The sequence below is a fragment of the Durio zibethinus genome, chromosome 7, assembly GCF_047325235.1.
Source record: "Durio zibethinus cultivar Kanyao isolate XHJ-2024 chromosome 7, ASM4732523v1, whole genome shotgun sequence".
Lineage (NCBI taxonomy): Eukaryota > Viridiplantae > Streptophyta > Magnoliopsida > Malvales > Malvaceae > Durio > Durio zibethinus.
Window position 1 is genome coordinate 22,312,492 of NC_143168.1, and position 20,455 is coordinate 22,332,946.

General features: G+C 33.7%; 3 protein-coding genes and 1 pseudogene across 10 annotated transcripts; 2 read left to right on the forward strand and 2 right to left on the reverse strand.

The window, feature by feature from the left end:
- Positions 1–1,850: 1,850 nt before the first annotated feature.
- LOC111277019 (5-methyltetrahydropteroyltriglutamate--homocysteine methyltransferase-like) lies at positions 1,851–7,203 on the forward strand. 8 transcript variants are annotated; one of them, XM_089763873.1, is made up of 13 exons: positions 1,851–1,934; positions 2,556–2,646; positions 2,961–3,313; positions 3,410–3,497; positions 4,093–4,220; positions 4,315–4,706; positions 4,813–4,976; positions 5,147–5,233; positions 5,345–5,511; positions 5,604–5,709; positions 5,807–6,057; positions 6,171–6,372; positions 6,477–7,203. In XM_089763873.1, exons 2-13 carry the CDS (start codon positions 2,626–2,628, stop codon positions 6,843–6,845), a joined length of 2,328 nt encoding a protein of 775 aa, XP_089619999.1. In that variant the 5' UTR covers positions 1,851–1,934; positions 2,556–2,625; the 3' UTR covers positions 6,846–7,203. The 8 variants fall into 8 exon arrangements, with proteins under 8 accessions (XP_089619999.1, XP_089620000.1, XP_089620005.1 ...); XM_089763874.1 differs by having other exon boundaries at positions 5,147–5,227; XM_089763879.1 differs by lacking the exon at positions 2,556–2,646 and having other exon boundaries at positions 1,851–2,217; positions 5,147–5,227.
- A 274-nt stretch (positions 7,204–7,477) lies between these two features.
- On the reverse strand, positions 7,478–9,264 carry LOC111277801 (uncharacterized). The gene is made up of 2 exons (XM_022864217.2): positions 8,884–9,264; positions 7,478–8,026 (listed from the first exon to the last, which is right to left on the reverse strand). Exons 1-2 carry the CDS (start codon positions 9,205–9,207, stop codon positions 7,556–7,558), a joined length of 795 nt encoding a protein of 264 aa, XP_022719952.2. The 5' UTR covers positions 9,208–9,264; the 3' UTR covers positions 7,478–7,555.
- Positions 9,265–11,238: 1,974 nt separating this feature from the next.
- On the forward strand, positions 11,239–13,619 carry LOC111277021 (double-stranded RNA-binding protein 4-like; annotated as a pseudogene).
- Positions 13,620–13,659: 40 nt separating this feature from the next.
- Positions 13,660–19,551, reverse strand: LOC111277020 (MIF4G domain-containing protein / MA3 domain-containing protein). The gene is made up of 14 exons (XM_022863117.2): positions 19,372–19,551; positions 19,102–19,139; positions 18,874–18,956; positions 17,780–18,584; positions 17,624–17,691; positions 17,157–17,239; positions 16,523–16,622; positions 16,168–16,253; positions 15,769–15,851; positions 15,329–15,456; positions 15,143–15,244; positions 14,570–14,863; positions 14,368–14,490; positions 13,660–14,186 (listed from the first exon to the last, which is right to left on the reverse strand). Exons 2-14 carry the CDS (start codon positions 19,103–19,105, stop codon positions 13,803–13,805), a joined length of 2,343 nt encoding a protein of 780 aa, XP_022718852.2. The 5' UTR covers positions 19,106–19,139; positions 19,372–19,551; the 3' UTR covers positions 13,660–13,802.
- Positions 19,552–20,455: the final 904 nt, after the last annotated feature.

Genomic DNA, 20,455 nt, shown 5'->3' on the forward strand with positions numbered 1-20,455 from the left:
CGACTCGATAATAATCGAACCGAATTTACATTTTTTAATAATCAAACCCGAATAACTTTAGAATACTAACGTATCATTTACACTCCTATTCCTCCCAACACAACTCCACCACTTCACTTCAATTTCATTAGCCCTACCTTTATAAATGACACGTACAAAATCTTCTAGTAATACTAAGTGGTCCACCTAACACTCCATTCAAAAATAAAATAATGTACAAGAAATAATTGATTTTACTTTGGTTATTTTTTATTGAATTACCATTAAAATTTTTATTTTTAGAATCGATTTCAAAATCATTAAGCTATAAATATTTCAATCTTGAATTTAAATTTAAATATTTTTGTGTCAAATATTTTACTCTCATCATTTCATATGGTTCAAAAGGCAATTCATAATTACCTTTCCTTTCTTGAACAACACTTTTTGATAATTTAAGGCATTTTTATTTTTAATTTTCTGTTGTAAAAACTATAAATTTAAAATTTTAAAAATTTGTATTTGAAAATAAATTCATAAATTTCTTATAAAATTACCTACAAAAACAAAAATAACATTGTAACAATTTATAAGATTTGAACTTTGAATCTCCCTACATCATAATTATTTCTATATATACTATGAATCAAAACTTTGTATTCCACTATTAACATAAAGAATTTGAAAATCAATATTTGAAATTTCCTTTCCTATGAAATATTGAAGAATGTCACTTTCAGTTTGCTTGAGACTTTGACAATGAATCAAGTCAAAAATCTCAAACTCATAAGAGTTTAAAATATGTATATTAAAAAATTTTAAAATTAAAATTAAAGTAAAAAGAAATTAAACAAATATGAATAACATTTATGAATTATACGGTGCAAATCGTTTCATTAAAAAGTGTAATCTCCTCCAACCAAAGTGTAAAAAAAATAATATTAATTTTAGTAGTGAAGAGTTCAATTTTTTTTTTTTAAATTCGATTTTAAATGTTAAAAATAAAAAAAATTTAATTTTAAATTAATCAAAATTTAAAATAATTATAAAATACCGAACATCACATAAAAAAAAAAAAAACGAATGGCCAATCACCGGTACCCCAACAACTTTCAGCCACCAACCCTCCTTGGTTGCTTCTCTGAAGATCTCACTTCAAGAAAATAAAAAAAAAAATAAAAAAAATCAGCCAATAAAATTTGTGTTATTTTTGACTAGGTTAGTAGTAGGTGGAAGCGTCTCTTGTGGCGCGTGGTATAACGTATACAGAGTTTTAGATAGCCAAATAATAGATTTCATTTTTTTTATAGAGCATTTCATAATTTTGTTCAATATAATTTTTTTAATAAAAATTTTAGATATCCAAATTGTCTTAATGTAGATAAACAATTTCTTTTCTTGATATTTTGAGAAGATGCTTATATTATTGAGTATTAAAATAATTTATTGTCAAGATTAATGAATTAATTAAAATCGACCTTTCTTTGGACTTTAATTTTGCATTATAATTTATTTAATTTGTTTATCTATTTATTATACTAATTTTTTTTATAACTTAAAAAATAAATTAATTTTTTTTAAACTTCATAAAAAATTTGACACACAATAAATAAAAAATAAAAAAATAGTGAGCCCATAAGAATCCATAGCCCTCTTATTTCTGTTTCTATACTCTTTCTCACACACCCACCCGCTGACTCACCAACTCCAAAACAATCCCACGCCCCGCCTAAAAAAGCCGCCTGTAGGTTAAATTTAACTAAAACTAAAATTAAGAAAAAAAAAATCGGATTTCACATCTTATTCAGTCGTTGAAAGCTAGTAGCCTACCACCAGGCTATAAAGAGGCAACTCTTCCGCTTTCCCAAATCGTGCCGCTTCTTCCTCTGCATCTCTCTCCATCTCTAAGGAACTCTTCTTTAGTTCTCCCTCCGGTTCAACCTCCGTTCACTACGGTACGGCTCGGTTCGTCCTCTCAGTGCTCTCCTTCACTCATGGCTCTTTGCGCTTTCCCCATATATCATCTTTTCTCTCTCTCTTTTTTTTTTTATCGTCCATTAATTATTTCTAACTCTTCTTTCATTCCTTTTCAACTACAAAATTCATGCTCCTATCTGGGTCTTCTTGAAAATGATTTAAACTTCTGTTAAAGTTTTTAACTTTGATTTTCTGTTCTTTCCTTTTTTTTTTTTTGTTAAAATATTAAAGATTTGTGTCTCTTTTCACTGAGATCTACTGGTAAGTGTCAGCATTTCTACTTTCCCTGTGATTTTCTTTCTGGGTTTTCCTTAAAATGATTTGAACTTCTTAATATCTATTGGCTAGTGTTAGCATTTGATCAGTTTCTTTTGGCTTATCTTTTGATTTTGTCTGTTTGTGAAAGCAATTTAATAGATAAAATCTTTTGAGGTTTTGGAATGTATAGATCTAGTGTTTAATCGTTGGTTTCTTGCTATAGATCTAATGTAAACTAAGCAGTTTGGCTTTGGTTTCCGGGATAGTGTTATCTTAAAACTTTTAGATCTGCATTTTGTTTGGTTATTAATGTAAGGGTGACTTTATCTCTGATTCTCTAGGTCTCCTAGATCACTAAATCACGTGTGCCAATTGAGATCTTGAATTTAAACACATTGTGCTTTTTACTAAATGCTGGAAGGTCCTTTTCCAGTAAGTTGGCTCACACTTCAATCCATGTTGAGTTTGTTTGTTTTGAAGCCTAGTTTTTGCTTTAATGTGCACATCTTTCAGGCACAGTCTTATTCTAGGCAAATATATGGTTTTCTTTTTTTAGCTCGTAATTTCCAAAAACATATCATACGAGCTTTTGATCTCAGTCCATGCTGAATTGCAGATGCATCCTGGATCTTAGCTTTGATTCTTATGATATTCAATTCAGGAATATAAGACATGCAAAGTTGTTATCTTTATACCTGATTTTATATAATAAAGCTGAATTTTGTCCGTTCTTTTATTTGATTCAGAAAATGGCCTCACACATTGTTGGATATCCCCGCATGGGACCCAAGAGAGAGCTTAAGTTTGCTTTGGAATCTTTCTGGGATAAGAAGAGCAGCGCAGGAGATTTGCAAAAGGTTGCAGCTGATCTCAGGTCATCCATATGGAAACAGATGGCTGATGCTGGGATCAAGTATATCCCCAGCAATACTTTCTCTTTCTATGACCAGGTGCTTGATACCACATCAATGGTTGGAGCTGTTCCAGGTAGATATGGTTGGAATGGTGGTGAGATCGGATTTGACACTTATTTCTCCATGGCCAGAGGAAATGCCTCTGTGCCTGCCATGGAAATGACCAAGTGGTTTGACACCAACTAGTAAGTTGCCGTACTTGGTCTTACTTTATTAGCTTTATTCTGCATGTCGAGTTTTCTGATACTAATACTTATATTCCATGCAATGTGTCATTTCAGCCACTTCATTGTTCCTGAATTGGGACCTCATGTTAACTTCTCTTATGCATCTCACAAGGCAGTTGATGAGTACAAGGAGGCTAAGGCGGTATGTTCTCCAAGTCTAATTTTTGTATTTATTATAACAATGTAGATTTTTGTTTGTCATGTATACTTATGCTAGTTGCTCAGTTAGGACTTAGAGGCAAGGTATCACAGTGAATGTTAAGATTCTGTAAGTATAGAGGTTGCCTGAAGTTAGAGTGCTGAGGTACATGAGCGGTTTTTCACGAAATAGAAGATTATGATGGAAATAGTAGGATTTATATGTTCTAAATGCATAAAAGCTTATGATGGCCTGAGTTGGGGATAGCTTCAAGGCTTTGGACCTTAATAACCATCCTTTAGGGTACTTTCTTCTATGCAATGGCTTAGAACTTATGGTTTAATGGCTCATGGTTCAGGGAATGGTCTCATGTTTTTCATTACTGTGCCTGAGATTTTATTTAAATAATAGTTTATAACTCTCTAGTTATTGTATTTTATACAATCCAATTTTTGAGAATGCCCTGAGTGAGAATGAGAGTACTAATTAGACCCACTTGATTATGGTGCTCCGTTTTTATTCTGTGTTTTATAGTTCTTATTAGATGTTTGTAGTCTTATTATTAAACTTGGATGATGATTCTCTGTCCCGCATGCAGCTTGGAGTTGACACTGTCCCTGTCCTTATTGGCCCTGTGTCATACTTGTTGCTGTCTAAACCTGCAAAGGGTGTTGAGAAGACCTTTTCTCTTCTCTCTCTCCTCCCCAAAATCCTCCCTATCTACAAGTAAGAGTTGGTTCTCTTTTTGTCTTTGAGCTTTTATTAATATAATTAAAATAACTGCTCTAATTTGCTGTTATAACATTGAATCTCTCTACAGGGAAGTTATATCTGAGCTTAAGGCAGCTGGTGCTTCCTGGATTCAGTTCGATGAACCCACCCTTGTCTTGGATCTTGACTCTCACCAATTGCAAGCATTCACCGCTGCTTATGCTGATTTGGAATCTACTCTCACTGGCTTGAATGTTCTGATTGAGACCTACTTTGCTGATCTTACTGCTGAGGCATACAAGACCCTCATTGGATTGAAGGGTGTCACTGCTTATGGTTTGGATTTGGTTCGTGGAACCCAGACCATTGATTTGATCAAGAGTAATTTCCCTAAGGGCAAGTACCTCTTTGCTGGAGTTGTTGATGGAAGGAACATTTGGGCCAATGATCTTGCTTCTTCTCTTAACACCTTGGAGGAGCTTCAGGCTGTTGTGGCCAAAGGTATTCTATTTTCATTTGCATTTTATGGTTTGTAATTACATGGTGAGTATTACAATTTTCTTATTTATTATTATTGATATCTGTGAATTAATTTTCTGATGTGCAGACAACCTTGTGGTGTCCACCTCATGCTCACTTCTCCACACTGCTGTTGATCTAGTTAATGAGACTAAGCTTGATAATGAAATCAAATCCTGGCTTGCATTTGCTGCTCAGAAAGTTGTTGAAGTCAATGCTCTCGCCAAGGCATTGGCTGGTCAGAAGGATGAGGTATCTCCTTATAATTTTGCCACTTGTTTTTGCTAGTTTTCTAAGAACTGGGAGCTTCTTTATATGGGCCTTAAGCCTTCCGGGGCTTGCTCTTTTGTACTTAGACTTTTGATGCTTTTTTAAGACTTTGATGACACCATCTCACGTACTAGTAATTCATCTATTTTCAGGCCTTCTTCTCTGCCAATGCTGCTGCTCAGGCTTCAAGGAAGTGCTCCCCAAGAGTGACCAATGAGGCTGTTCAAAAGGCTGTAAGGGTTTGATAAACTAAAATTCCAATTGTCTTTCAAGTGACTGTTCTGCAGTAATCTTTCTTATTGTGAAAATCTTTTTTTGCTTACCTTGTTTTACCGTGCTTGCATTCCCAGGCTGCTGCTTTGAAGGGCTCTGACCACCGTCGTGCAACAAATGTTAGTGCTAGACTGGATGCCCAGCAGAAAAAGCTTAACCTACCAATCCTTCCCACCACAACCATTGGATCCTTCCCTCAAACAGTGGAACTCAGGAGAGTCCGTCGTGAATTCAAGGCTAACAAGTGAGTTAATCTGGAAAAGTTCCTTTATATCTTTTGTATAAAATGTTAACATATGACAATTCTTTTAACCAGTGATCTCTTGTTCCCTTCAGAATCTCTGAGGATGATTACATTAAAGCCATTAAGGAGGAAATTAAGAATGTTGTTGACCTACAGGAAGAGCTTGACATTGATGTCTTGGTTCATGGAGAGCCCGAGGTGATCATTCATTTTTGTTTTGGTATTTTGCAGTAAAGGAGATACATCTTTGGTTAGTTCTTGGCAATTGTCCTAACTATTACTTTAAACTGTGCAGAGAAACGATATGGTTGAGTACTTTGGTGAGCAGTTGTCTGGTTTTGCTTTCACTGTTAATGGGTGGGTGCAATCTTATGGATCTCGCTGCGTCAAACCACCAATAATCTATGGTGATGTTAGCCGCCCCAAGCCAATGACTGTTTTCTGGTCATCTACTGCCCAAAGCATGACTCAACGCCCAATGAAGGGAATGCTTACCGGCCCTGTTACCATCCTCAATTGGTCCTTTGTCAGAAATGATCAGCCTAGGTATGCACAGGAAAGCCAATAGGGGAAAATGGTTGGAAATATTTCATTTCTACCTGCATTTTTTGCTTTGCAATATTAATTACGTTTTAACATTCTACCATTGCCAATTCCAGATTTGAGACTTGCTACCAGATTGCCTTGGCCATCAAGGATGAAGTCGAGGATCTAGAGAAGGCCGGTATCAATATTATCCAAATTGATGAGGCTGCTTTGAGAGAGGGGTTGCCTCTGAGGAAGTCTGAGCATGCCTTCTACTTGAAATGGGCTGTCCACTCCTTTAGGATCACCAACTGTGGTGTCCAGGACACTACCCAGGTTTGTATATTCCTTCACTCTTTTCAACTCTCAAAACTTTCTTATTCACCTACCCTCTATGATAACCATAAATCTTATTGGTCTCATCTTTAAAATTCTGACAGATCCACACCCACATGTGCTACTCTAACTTCAATGATATCATTCACTCAATTATTGACATGGATGCTGATGTCATCACAATCGAGAACTCACGTTCAGATGAGAAGCTCCTGTCAGTCTTCCGGGAAGGCGTGAAGTATGGTGCTGGAATTGGCCCTGGTGTCTATGATATCCACTCTCCCAGAATACCATCAACCGAAGAGATTGCCGACAGAATTAACAAGATGCTTGCCGTGCTTGAGACCAACATCTTGTGGGTTAACCCTGACTGTGGGCTCAAGACTCGCAAGTATCCCGAGGTTAAACCAGCCCTCAGCAACATGGTTGCTGCTGCCAAGCTGCTCCGCACTCAACTTGCCAGCGCCAAGTGAGAGAGCTCATGAGAGAAATTGGATATCCTCTTCCATTAGAAATTTTCTTTTCATTTTTTCTTCTCTCTCCTCTTGGATTGATTTCCAAGAGAAGACAGAAGAAAAAATGAAAGAAATTTCTGTCTTACCATTTGAATAACTGTGTTTGTTGATGAAATATTTGCCAGGCATAATATGCCCTTGAGGGCAACTGTCTTCCTTCTTCTTTGGTTTTTTTTTTTCTCTAAATATTTTGTAATTTTTGGAATATATATGAAGCCTTCAGTTTCTCTGAAAGGCACAAAATTTCCAAGTGTAACTTAGCCGAATGAAAATGTCATCACTGGTTGTGCACTGATGATGCCAGCTTCCTCTTCTATTTGCTATTGCCTTCAAAGCTGTTGCCTCTTTTCTATTTAGTGTTACCTTTCAAAGCTGGTTGTGCAATTATTTCAGTTAATTTCCACGTAAAAGTAATTAAATGCAATCAACTAAATCCGACCTTTTAATTTAATTATTTTATATAATTATTTTTAAAAGATAACATTTAATAAATTTAAAATTTAAATTCTAATATTTATATTTTTTTATTTCAAATATACTGGTGTTTTTTGTAAAAAAAATTGAATGAAAGCTAAAATAAAAATTCAATATTACAAAATTCAAACATTTATAATATTATTACGTGCTTGGTTAATTTATAAATGAGTTGGGAACTCACCACAATACAGCTAAAATACAAATGGAATCATAGCCTTGACACCCTTAGGAAAATCTTCAAATTTGGAAAGGTACCATCTCCTAGTGGCATAACTCCTACCCAACAAGTAAAAAGAAGTGCCAAGAGCGCATGAAAATGAATACAAAGTCTGGGAAATGAAAGCAAATCCCCAAAACACTAAAACCTCGAACAAATAGTGAGGGCATATAACAATGTCAAACAAACCACCCTTGGGAATCTTATATGCTTTGGCACCTTTGCTTCTCAGCTTGGAAAGAAGGTAATGATGGTAGAAATTGCCACTTATTCCTATTAAAAACAGAAGAATTCCAGGGTACTTCAAATCAACTGGTGGCTCTGGAAGCCCCATGGTGAGGTGTTGGTTAAAGATCATGAGTGCACTGGCTGAGAAATAACTGAGAAGTATCACTATCATTGTGTCAAAAGGCATTTCACCACTGTATTTGTGAACAAAAAGAGACTGCAAAACAAAACATAAGAACAATGAAAATTGGTAATAAGAACTGGGGACAGTGTAGCAAATTTTCTCATTTTTTGTGAGCTTGGGACCAATATGATATCAGTCACCGAACCCAAGCTGAAAACTTCAGGTGAAATTTGTCCTTATCCATTACATCATCACCTTATCAACTGACACTTTTCTCCACCAAGAAAATGAAAGAAAAAAAGAAGAAACTTTTAGCACCAAATTCTAGTACCCTTTATCTCTTCTTGGTGAATCAACAATCAAATTTAAGTTTTTCATAGTCAATAATTGCACTAAAATTTTGATTGAATGAATGGTGACAGTGGTTTTTGTAAAATTAAAAATAATAAAAAAAATTATTATAATTGTGATTGAAAAATTTTAATAAAAAATTTATGTTAAATAAATTTTATTAAAATTAATATTTAAATTTAATTAATAATTCAATGAACTCAATTATATTATATTATATTTACGGTGAAACCCAAACTAAGACTAAGTATATTTATTTGTTCTATCCCTAGGTTCTTACCATTTAAGTACGTAATTGTTACCATAAAATTTGAATTTTGATGTTCATGTTGATAGTGTTTGAATGGTAAGAAATTTTTTATGATACCATAAGCATCAAAGAGAAAATTTGAAAAACAAATTAAATTGAAAAAAAAAAAGTTTGATTTTATCAAAATTTAATTTAATTAATTCATACAATAAAATAATTTCTAATAAATTTAATTTCAACTTCTATAATTTTTTCATCTTTCGCAATCTTATTTGTATAAAAAATTTGATATTTACACTTAAAATTATAATTAATAATTTATGAGAGAGAGAGAGAGTTAATTAATTACCTCAAGAACTCTCTTGAAGAAATGGATGGAAATGGCAGATCTGAGCAACAAAAACCTGAGACCCACATCTGGGAAAATCACAAAAGAAGAAATCCCAGCAAGGAAAGCTGGTGTATAAACCATAACCATGCCAGCTCGACTCGAAAACTTTACCTTCGATTCTGCTACAGCAGAAGCTTGTGAACCAACGCCAAAGAACTTAGAATATTGAAGATGTTTCCCTCTTATTTCTGATAACCCAGAAATTGCCAACGGTGTAAAAGATGCTAGAGATGTTGCAATCACAAACATAGAAGGTGGGAAAAGAAATTTCACCCAAGACATTTTTTTTCAGTCTCAGATTCGTTTTTTTTTTTTTTTTTTTTTTTTTTTTTTTTTGTATATCTGGAGGCGCGTGCACGTAAAGATATTACTTTATAAAATCTTATATGCTAAGGATGTTTATGCATTTTGATGAATTGCAACCACATATTGCATGTGTGGTTGGTTTTAAGATTATAGCAAAACAATATCCCAAGGGAAGAGGAAAATTTTATTCGTTTTTTTCTTATGAATGGCATCCTATAATTTTATTTATCAAATTAGAATAATTTTAAACTTAATTCTTAAAATAAGATAATTTGTACACTTAAAATTTACGTTATATATATAATAAATTATATAAAAATAAAATAAATGATAAATTATTTAATTAGTTTTAACTAAGTCAAAAAATTTTAAAATACACGTATCTTGAAAAAGTTTTAGCTTCTCTTCCTTTTTCCCTTGTCAAATTGTCCTCTCTTTATTTTTTTTTCATTTGAATTAAAATATTCATGCATTGTTATTTACTAAAAACAAACTATTAATGTTTAAAGGGTGTTCAATGAAATGTCTAATAAAAACTTTTTTGTTTAAGAATTTTATTAGCGAGGGATCCAATGAAAGTATATCAATGTATTGACAATACTTCAAAATCTTAGCTCTCTGAAATTGAAACTGAATTTAACAGCAAAACTGATAAAGAAAGTTGAAAGAAAAATAAAAGGGAGAGATTTCATGTAATATAGACCAATACTACTGCAAAATAGGTAGAGAGAGAGAAAGAAAGAAGAGAAAAATCTAAGATCTAAATCAAAAGATGTAAAATAAAGAAGAAATTAAAAAAGTTTTAAAAAAATTATAAAATAAAATTTGAAGAGCATTTTTTTGGTGAGAAGTGAATAATCATGGTGTGATGGTTTTATATTTTTAGAATCATTCAAAAAATTTTGTGAAAGAAATCTTAAATGTTGTCCAAAAATAAAGATTAAAAAGAGATGAATAGTTATTAAAAAAAATAGATGAATAGTTTTTGTTGAAAAACAAAAGATTATTTGAAGGTAGATTAAAACTCCAATACTTTTTAGTTTTACTTTAGAAGGTGCTTGAAATTATTTGGTGTCCTCAGGAATCTAATAACATTCTATGCTTGGCCTCAAAACCCGCATCCTTTCAATTAATGGTTTTTGGTTTTGATAAATATTATCAAATAGCAAGATAAGTCTATACTTGTTGTTAGGGCATGTTACAGTGTTACAATGATTATCATCTGATAAGCTTTGCAAGTTTTTAAGAGACAAATAGTTACAATGAAAAAAAAAAGAAGAGAAGATCAAAAAAGAAAGTGACTGGCCTAGCTAGCTTGTGCATTGACTGACCTAGCTATGTTGGAAAACCATTTTGACTAGCTTGATTTAGGTCCTTTTTTACCCTGCTGAGAGAAAGCAATTTAAAAAATAAAAACTTGAAGGTCCAATAATTATGGCATTTGTGCTGAGTGCCTTGACTCTGCTGACTTTGGGTTGATTGAAAATGACGTAGAAAGATTGATCTTCTGCTTTAGAATGCCTGCAGTACCTCATTAAACTCTTTGACTTGAACATTGGAGCGAATTAAAAGTTAAAATAAATGGAAAAATACAGCAGAGTAGACAGTAGTAACACTGGAACATTAAGGAGGCTGTTAGATGCATATTGCATGGCATTGAGCATATTGCTGGTGTTCCTATTAACAGACTTCTTTGCCAGAATTAGAGTCTTGATGAACAGATGTTTCTCTAAGTTTTGATTGTTCATCTATGTTTTATTGTTCCTTCCCTGTAGTCTCCTGCTTTTGCAGGCTGTTTTCTGGTAGCAGGGTTCCTACTTATCTTTTTTTGAATAAAAAAAATCATTTATCAAAAAAATCTAAAAAAAAACACTCTCTTGAAATGCCTTTGATTTATGCACTGCCGTATTTCTAGTTATGCTTGCTGCTGTTTCCTTACTACACCCTGACTTGTTTTTCTTTGTTTCTCATTATTTTCCTATGACTTGGAATTGTTGGCTTATAGATATGCAACGTTTGTACAAGAACCTACTACAAAATGTTGCTCAAAAGAGAAACCTTAGCGGACCTGTGTATTCTAGTGAGTTTGAGGGTCCTCCTCATGCAAGGTCACTATCAATGAAAAAATGTATGAAAGTTTGGAGTTCTTTCCAACAATAAAGGAATCTGAACATGCAGCTGCAAGAATTGCTTTATTGTGTTTGTCACTGGATGGTATTGAAGAGGTCCAATTACTGATTAATGGAGTGTTTTTCCCTTTATTGATTTACTGTCGTTTAGGATATTTGTGAAAATGTTCAGTTTTTGCAAATCTTTAGAGGTTGAATTTTTGTGTTTTCTTTTTATGCTTTTGTTTTCTTCTTCAGAAAGACTCTAGGTTATACAAGAACCTTTTACAAGAATTAACTCAGAAGGAAGGTTGTCCTCTACAGTTACACTACAAATAGATCTGGTGAAGCCCATGCATCGATTTTTGTTTCCATTGTGGAGGCAATAGGAGAGGTTTTTATCGGACAGAAAACAAAAACTAAGAATCTGGCAGAGTTTTTGGCAGCAAAAGTTGCGGACATGAATTTAAAAGAGTGTATGTGTTCTAAAACCCTCCTTTCCGTTTCTTTTTGAGAATAACAAAAAGAATAAAACTCGTAACCTCTTGAACTTGCATGTTGGTACTTCCAGGGGAATTGACTCTGAAACTGGTATTTTACCAATCTACGGAAATGGATCTTGGGTCTAAATAATATTAGTGCTAAAAACGGAAGATAAATCAATTATTTGTTCCCAAAACTTCTAGGCCTGTCATATCATTGTGAATCATTTGTATAAGTGCGTTAATCTTAGTTCTAAAACAGAAGATAAATCGATTATTTGTTCCCAAAACTTATAGGCCTGTCATATCATTGCGAATTATTTGTATACGTGTGTTAATCTTTGGTCCCTGTTTGTGAGCATTATGGCAGTTCTGAACCCCCCCCCCCCACCCCACCCCCAAAAAAAAAAAAAAATAGTCAGTAGTTATATTGCTTAGAATTATGCTTTCCTTTTCAGGCAAGACAAATAGGGGCTGTATGATTATTACTCCTGCCTACCAAGAGCGAGAAGTGCCAGTGCTCGCTTCTTCTCCCTTGCGGTCAAATGTCAATGCTGATATCCATCATAATCTTGGATCTAAGGCCAGCACTTGCTTAATCCTAGCTCAACTTCTGGGAAGGACCAGCAGGATGATAGGGGTGATTTTTCTTATGGAAACTTGTACCATTTACATCCAATTACTGATAGAAGTACGTGGTTGACAACTTTCTGGGATGCATGCAAATGGTTTTGTATTTGGTGCCTTAACTTTGTAATGATTTATCTTTTGTAGAAGTATTTATGCTTTTTAAAAGGCCTATAGTCGGCGTGGATACAAACTATTTCATGAATTTCTTGGCAGGATAGACCATTAAAGATCTATTTAAAAGTGAAGCGGATAACAATTTTCTTAGGCAGTTTATGAGAACCATTGGTTAACCGCTATGTTTTTGTATACCTATTTATGCATAGCATCCTGATAATAAAAATGTCAGTCTCCTGCATTGGCAGTTTTACATAGGTGAGACACTTTTTATGCTGCACCCACCATGCAAGATCTTTGTTTGCTCATGCACGTGCATTTGCTGGCATGAAAACATATTTTTCGATTCATTTAATTAGAATGCATCAAAGGAATAAATTTTTACTAGAGTGCATCTCTTTTTATCTTTGGTAGTCAAATTATATGCATGCTGTTGAATATTAGCTTCTGAGATATATTTCTTACGGCCATGTTCCTCATAGCATTTTCATGTGAACTGACTGCTGTTAAGAAGATTTAGCAATTATCATCTCTCTGTTCCATTCCCACAGCCGGAGATGACTACAGATTGGCAAAGTAGTTCATCCTCATTGGATCCGTATGATCATCCTCGGCCAGAAGATGATCTTTCCACGTCTAATTTGCCTTACAAACACAGCTATTTTCAAATCGGTTTAGGATTCAATCAAGCAGCCTGTTGAAATGAGTACCTTATCCTGCAACACGGTCGTTGTTCGTCCATGTGTGCCAAACATGAAGTTTCCTGCTGGTAGCACTGTGCTGCCCATGAGCGACGACTGTTGGGTTGCCATAAAGCTTGGATCTCAACCATGCCAGTGACTTCAATGAACGTATAGATTTTATTGCTAATGATCAGTTTGCCATGTTTCTATAAAGTGCTTTGAAACAGGAACCGCTGAATGGAATATCTTTAATTCTCTTTATCATCTTTGCTCCAGGCATAGTATTTTCTGTTTTTGCAAAACAGAACATGAGGCAAAACACTACCATTGGCCCATCTAAGAAAATCCCTCTGATGGTTGCTTACGCCTGATGTAAGGTAAATTTTTTTTGGTTCAAAAGAGATAACACACTGAGAATAAAATAAAGAATTAAAAATGGGATTCTAATTTCAAACTTACTACATATAATTTCATGAACAAAATTTGGTCTTGTCCACCAAAACCATAATTGAATGATTAAAGCTCAAAGAAAAAAAAAATGGAACCATTGAGGCTCACATGAGAACTCCCTCAATGTTACTAAGGGCTTTCTTTGCAACCTTAAATTTATTATTGACTTTCTTGGTGGATTTCACAACATACTCCTTGATGAAGAACGCCATGCCTTGTCGAAGAGTTTCAAGCTCAGGGGTGACAGCTATACGCGTGAACATGTTCCATATAAGCTTATCAGGATACTCAAAGATGGCCTCAAATAGCATTCGAAAATGCATGATCCTTTTCGGGCTTAGCATCTGGGGATTACTCCACTCAACAGTTTTCAAGACTGCAAGGGAAAGAGTAAAAGAGGCAACCATTTCTGCCATGAATTTTGCTAGGTGCATCGATCTTATAAGCGGCATTGAATCCAGCTCTTTCAAGTGGTCCCAGAGACAAAACTGTTAGAACATGCCAAATTAAAGGAAGGTCAGAAAATAACATCGCAAAAGTTCATATGGTATACCCAGTGATTTTCAATTAAAACGAAATAGTAACCGTCCCTCCCCTATAAATATCTACACACAGGTTGATCTTGTGCATTCATTGTCCTTAATTCTCGAACGGAAAAGAAAACAATACCTGTAAGGTAAACTTGTGGTTTTTATCATGCTCACACAACTTGGCCGCAAGAACAGTGTAATACTTGTTAAACACCTTCTCTTGCAAGCAGCATTCCACAAGAACCCGCATAATATCTCGGTCCTGTATATGGATATCCAAATTAACAATTACCAAGATGAAACGTAAGTGTCTCTCTCTCTGAAGAATAAGAGCAGCCTACCTGCTTTCCAGGCAAATCCAACCTTAAAAGCTTCTCCAATGCATCGATGTAGTCTTCCCCACTCATTATGACACAAAAGATTGCCCTCCTGGCATCTGTATTCATCCTCTGTGCAGCAGCAAGCTCCAGCATTTTCTGGGCTTCAAGAGCCTCTTTGTCAATTCTGCTGGCAACCTCTTCAATATTATCTGTTGCAGAGACCATGTCCCCAGATAACCACCATTGTCCCTTCTTGTCAGGATCAAGCAGCTTGCTCCATTTAAGCCCTCTTATTAAAATATCTTCAACCCTTAACTGAATATCAAGGGCCATATAACAATATGCAAACAAAAAGAAAAGTGCGCCAATGAAACTGATTAGCAACTTAAAAACAAATTTTCTTGATAACAATGATAAAGCTAAATACAATCCCGTATATTTTCATTGTATATTTTCATTGTTTTATAGCAGACGATAAGCTAAACTAAAAGGTCTAATTGATTGAGGAGACACTTGAAGTAAGTTAATTCAAAATCTGAAAAGGGTAAATCAAAATAAAAAAAAAGGCTACAGAAAATAAAAAAAAAGCAATACCTTTTGCAGCCATTTCTTTATTCGAGTGTGTTGCACTGTATCCTCCTTGGGCTTTTTCTTGTTATTTTTGATATCACATATTGTTTCAAGCATGAATTCCATCTGCAAAAGTAACAATATAGGGGATTGGAAAATAGAAGAAAAAAATAGCATACTAGATCTGAAGAAAATTAATAAAAAGATTACTCTTTTGCCATTTATTTTAGCCTGGCCATCTCCAGAGGAAGTCTTTAACTCGTTCACCCTGTTTTGAACACTAAGAATGAAATTTTTCATGGTAGCAGGATCATCTCCCCTTATTTTCATCCCACAGCCTATCAATCAACGAAAATTAATGTCAGAAATAACTTGCTTGTCCAGCATCTTGACAATTTCTATGTACGCATAAATCAACATTATGCTATCATCATATACCATACAAGAATTAATTTTTGCACCACAAAATTTGCAAAAAGACGAGATGGAAAGGATACTCCATGTCAATAAATAAAAAGGAGAAAGTAATAGGTCAGTGCAAAATCAAGCTTAAGCACTTTGATCTCCATAAATTATGAACACAATTACAGGAAGGTGCAATTAAATGCATAAAAAGACAAAAAAAGAAAGAGACTTGTGATAAGCCTTACATTGTAAAACTGTCAGGATGGTAGAAACATCAATCTCTGTCAACCTCTTGCTCAACATGATCAGAAAATCATATATTAAGTCACTGAGAAGCAATCATGGAAATACTGCTGTGAGAATAGTGTTTTTAAATCATCAAAAGCCTTATTGAAATATATACCAAGTTAGGATATTGCTGCCAACTTGGAATATGAATGTACTGACCACCAAGCGGCTAGTATGAAAAATAATGGAAGCTCAAGTATCTGACCACACTGGTGATATGATAGAGATATTAAAGAAATGCTCCTAACCATGAAACCTTTAACTTCTTGGAAATGCTTTGATAAAAGCACCCTTAATTTACCACAACAAAAAAATTTCAATAAAGTCAAGTGTCATGATTTTCTGAGAGTATCTACCTTGAGCAAACTCCAAAGATGCAGAGATAAGATAGCAAGAGAGTGAGATTTCTCAACGAAAGATTGTCTTCTTTGAGATACTCCTCCTGAAAAAGAAAAAAAAGTTAGCATTTAGAATTGCAGCAGTGCAACAAGGAAGACTCTGAAAGTACACAGTAAAATATAATTACATATAGCTGGAAAATTTAAAGACTATGCCTGCTTAGAGCCATAAACTTATAAAAGAACAAATCCTGAATATAGGCATCAGTCATATAGGTACATTATATACATATATAGTAAGTCTTAGGAGACAAGCCTAAATAACAATAGAAGTACTTTAAACAAAACCACTACTTGATTTGGAAATACATACCTCAAAAATCTTGGCAAGTAAGGCCATAAGTTTTGCACTGAAGTCCATGCCAACTAAAGAAGCCATGCCAGCAACAAAAGCTGCAAAGACAGCAGCATGCCTTTACAAAGAAACAGACAACATTAACTATATATATACAAATGCTGACAAAAACAACAACCCACAAAGAAATGCAGTTACAAGTTACGACAACAACAACCTAAGCTTTCTCCCACTAATTGTAGTCAGCAACATGCACTATATTTTGCCATTCTACTCTATTAAGGATCCCCACTGTTTCATCTAGAAGGCAAATCAATAATAATTGATGATGAATACAGTTACTATCACATCCAGTGTCTACTATTCAAACAGGACAACAGAGTTTCATATCAAAATATAGATACGCTTTCCACAACTGAGCTACTGGTATTTTTACTTTCGTATCACAGAAAGCAAGGGCATTAAACAATATTAAAAAAAAAAAGCACACATATAAACTGCAAATTAGAAAATACTTAAAAGGAAAGAACAAAAAAATAGAGTAAAGAAAAAAGTTTTTTTTTTTTTTTTTATTAACAGGAAAAAATTCTTTTCACTTGATAATATAATGGAGAAATATAGAAGTACAGTGAGAGGCAAGGTGGCTCTTAACTGTTCATTGCCACGAGGACCATTATAACAGGATGCCAAGACCTCTTCACTGATAATCTGTGAGCTGACACTGCGACTGACGGACTGCAGAATAGTAAAATTATATAGTTGACATTATATTGTTTTAATTTCAAAATGTAAAAACAGATGATACTACATAGGTAACTTCGAACTAATTTCTTCGAAAAACTACCACAAGAATGAAAAACTTTGGTATGACATTAAGTTCCTTAAATTAACTAACAAACATAAATGAAGCTTCAGTAAAACAGCAGTCCCTCCATTCAATCAGTGGGAAACACCTGTACGAGTTTCATGCACAAAAGATTGAACAGATAATCTAACAACCTTAAGTGTTTATTTTGAGTAAGGCTGCAGACATAGATTAAATCTACTGCAATAAGATTCAGAAGGACGATATAGAGAATTATATTGAAACAATAAGCTACAAATAATATAGCAGCGTACACGAAAAATTGTGGCCATTTCTCCTGTAATTGATTCCACATTAGATTCAGACAGCCTATTTAGAAGACCTGGAATATAGCAAAAAAGTAAGCAGCACGTCAAATTTTAAAAAAATGAAGTGAAAATACTGAAGTTCATAAAACCGAATACTCATACCTCGAACACGTCTACGCATTTGAGTTTGCTCCTCTGATTCATTCCTAGCACAAGATCTCAAGTGAGGAGCAACATATTTTACATTGCCCTCCATTGCAGGTGTCTTGGCTGAAGCTTCATCTAATGCTACCTCTGCATCATGGCTTTCAGAAAGCTGGGATACACCAAGCGCTGTCTCACCTGCCATATCACCTTGTCCTTGCGGCAAAGACTTTCTCTTCCTACGTCTCTTCCGTGATGGAGCCTTGGCAGAAATTTCTTCCAATGCTGTCTCTGCATGCTCCTTCAGCTCAGAAGCTTCACTAGTTGAATCACCTGTCATATCATCTTCGAAAGCCTGCTCCACCGACTTTTTCTTCTTTCGCTTCTTGCTCGAAAAAGGGTCCACAGCTTCCTCATCAGAAAACCCTTCATCCAGAACTTCTTTGTTCCAAGATTCAAGAGCAGATGGAACATCTTCAAATAATATATTAAGACCATCGTCATCTCCCCTTAATTTACCACCCTTCACCTTGAGTTTCTTTGTGAGTTTCCTCTCCAATTCCAAGTCCTCTTGAGCAAGCATGTCAGAATTTGGCATCTCCATTTCAAGATACTCTTCAAACTTAGTTCTTGAAGTTCTTTTCAAACCCTTCTTCCCTTTAACCATTTTTGATTTATTAACCTCGTGATCTTTCTCAGACTTCAATTCACTAACTCGTTGCACAATGTCATTTTCTTTAAAAAACTGAATTTGTGAATTCTTTATTTTGTTCTCCTTTTTCAACTTAAAATCCCCTGATTTTCTCTTCATCCTCTGTGATTTCTGTAATCATGAAATTAACATCATATAACAAAAGAGTGATGTTAATTGTCCCTCCAGTTTTGATCTAACTACTCTCACTCCTTGAAATTACATATAGTTATTGGATAAATTCAATGGTGCGGTCTACTAATCCATGGTCGGTATTTAGATTCTTAATCAAAATGTTTGAATTGAACCAATAAATTATTGCAATTCCAGGTACAGCAAACACATTTTCCTAAAAAAAAAAAAGGAAAAGCATACCATATAGGAATAAACATAATAATAATAAAAAAAAAAAAAACGGAACCTGGTCTTGAAGCCATGATTGATGTTTTTTCTGATTTTTTGCTAACAGAGATTCTTTTCGCTTTTGTCTACGTGACTTAGTCTCTGTGGCAGAATAAGAACAAAATTATAGACGATAATTCTTCTAATCCTCAAAATAATAAATAAAAAAAAAACACAAATTTACTAAAGAGCAAAAAAAAAAAAAAGTAGGAATAACAAAAAACTAAACCATGAAAAAATTGCTTACCCATGATTCTTAATTCACCTTAATCAACAATAAATAAACTGCCAAAACAAGAATAACCAATGTTAAAAGGCATAAATTTTAGCCAAATAGGTTAAGAATTCATCAAGAGAAAAACGCAATTACATTCAAAACCAGAAACATGAAGTTCAAATTTAACTAATTATAATAGTTTATATTACTTATTAATAAACGAGGGAAAAAAAAAGAATTTTTGGGCTAAATTAAATTGCTAAAGAAAGCATTTTTATTCACAAAGTAAAGAGAGAGCACTTGGCAGTGAGTGAAGCTGGGATTGTAGATAAACCGCCTTGCTTGGTGGGCTTTTACTGAGTCGGCGAACACGGTAGAGGAGAGAGGAAGAGCGGCGGCAGGTTGGAGGAGAGAGAGTTTTTAAGAGGGTTTTGCCCAGAATGCTAGTTGATAGTCGAAACAACCATCTGGTTTCGACACTTGAGCCACGGCTAAGCCACGTCGCCTAGCTTTTCAAATTCAAAACCGGCAACTTGCGATTGCAAGTAGCCTACTTCTTTTAAAAATAAAATAAAATATTTAATTTTGAGAAGAAAAAGAATAATCGAAGATTTTCATGTTTTATTGTTCTTTATCATTTGAAAATAGGAAGTCAAAACAACTTCTGTTTTGACAGTGCTTCGTCCCGATTAGAATGCCTGATACAAAAATAGTCGGGATGGGTCGCAGGCGAATTAAAATGCTACGTTCTGTTTTGAAATATAAATAATATATGTTTATTATTTGTTAATTATATATTATATTAATAAATTTATTATTAAATATTTTAATTTAAAATTTTAATTTAATAAAATATTATATTTATGTATAATAAAATATAATTTATATTAAAAATAATTTTCAATCTTCCATCTACATTTATATATAATAAGAAATATGTGTTTGTAACGTTACATTCAATCTCTCAAGCTTGTAATTTTATTTCATAATCTCTCTAGATTACGACTTTTTAAAAGAAAAACTTGACAACATATTATTTTATAATTATTTGTACTATAATTTTACAATTATATAATTATTACAAAAATTTATGTAAATTTACATAAGATTATAGAACTATTTAGGAGTGCAAATGATAAAATTTTCGATAAATTATTCATGAATATATTCATTTATTAAGCTTAACAAATAATTTTGAATAATATTTTTATATTAGTTTATTAAACAAATTAAATATAAATAGAAGTCTATTTACGTCGTTTATATTTATGAACAAATTCATTTAAAATTAATTTAAAATTCATTCATTTATTATTCATTTATTATTCGTTTATAATAATACTAATAAAATTATATTTTTATGTTTTATCCTAATCCTATTTTA

Coding starts and splice junctions, on each gene's coding strand:
- LOC111277019 (XM_089763873.1), top strand. CDS start 2,626: ATGCTGGAAGGTCCTTTTCCA. Junction 4,977..5,146: donor TGGCTGGTCAGAAGGATGAG/GTATCTCCTTAT, acceptor ATCTATTTTCAG/GCCTTCTTCTCTGCCAATGC. Junction 5,710..5,806: donor TGGTTCATGGAGAGCCCGAG/GTGATCATTCAT, acceptor TAAACTGTGCAG/AGAAACGATATGGTTGAGTA.
- LOC111277020 (XM_022863117.2), bottom strand. Junction 17,240..17,623: donor AAATGGCCACAATTTTTCGT/GTACGCTGCTAT, acceptor ACTATTCTGCAG/TCCGTCAGTCGCAGTGTCAG. Junction 14,491..14,569: donor TGGATTTGCCTGGAAAGCAG/GTAGGCTGCTCT, acceptor ATCCATATACAG/GACCGAGATATTATGCGGGT.
- LOC111277801 (XM_022864217.2), bottom strand. CDS start 9,207: ATGTCTTGGGTGAAATTTCTTTTCCCACCTTCTATGTTTGTGATTGCA. Junction 8,027..8,883: donor TCTTCAAGAGAGTTCTTGAG/GTAATTAATTAA, acceptor TTTGTTTTGCAG/TCTCTTTTTGTTCACAAATA.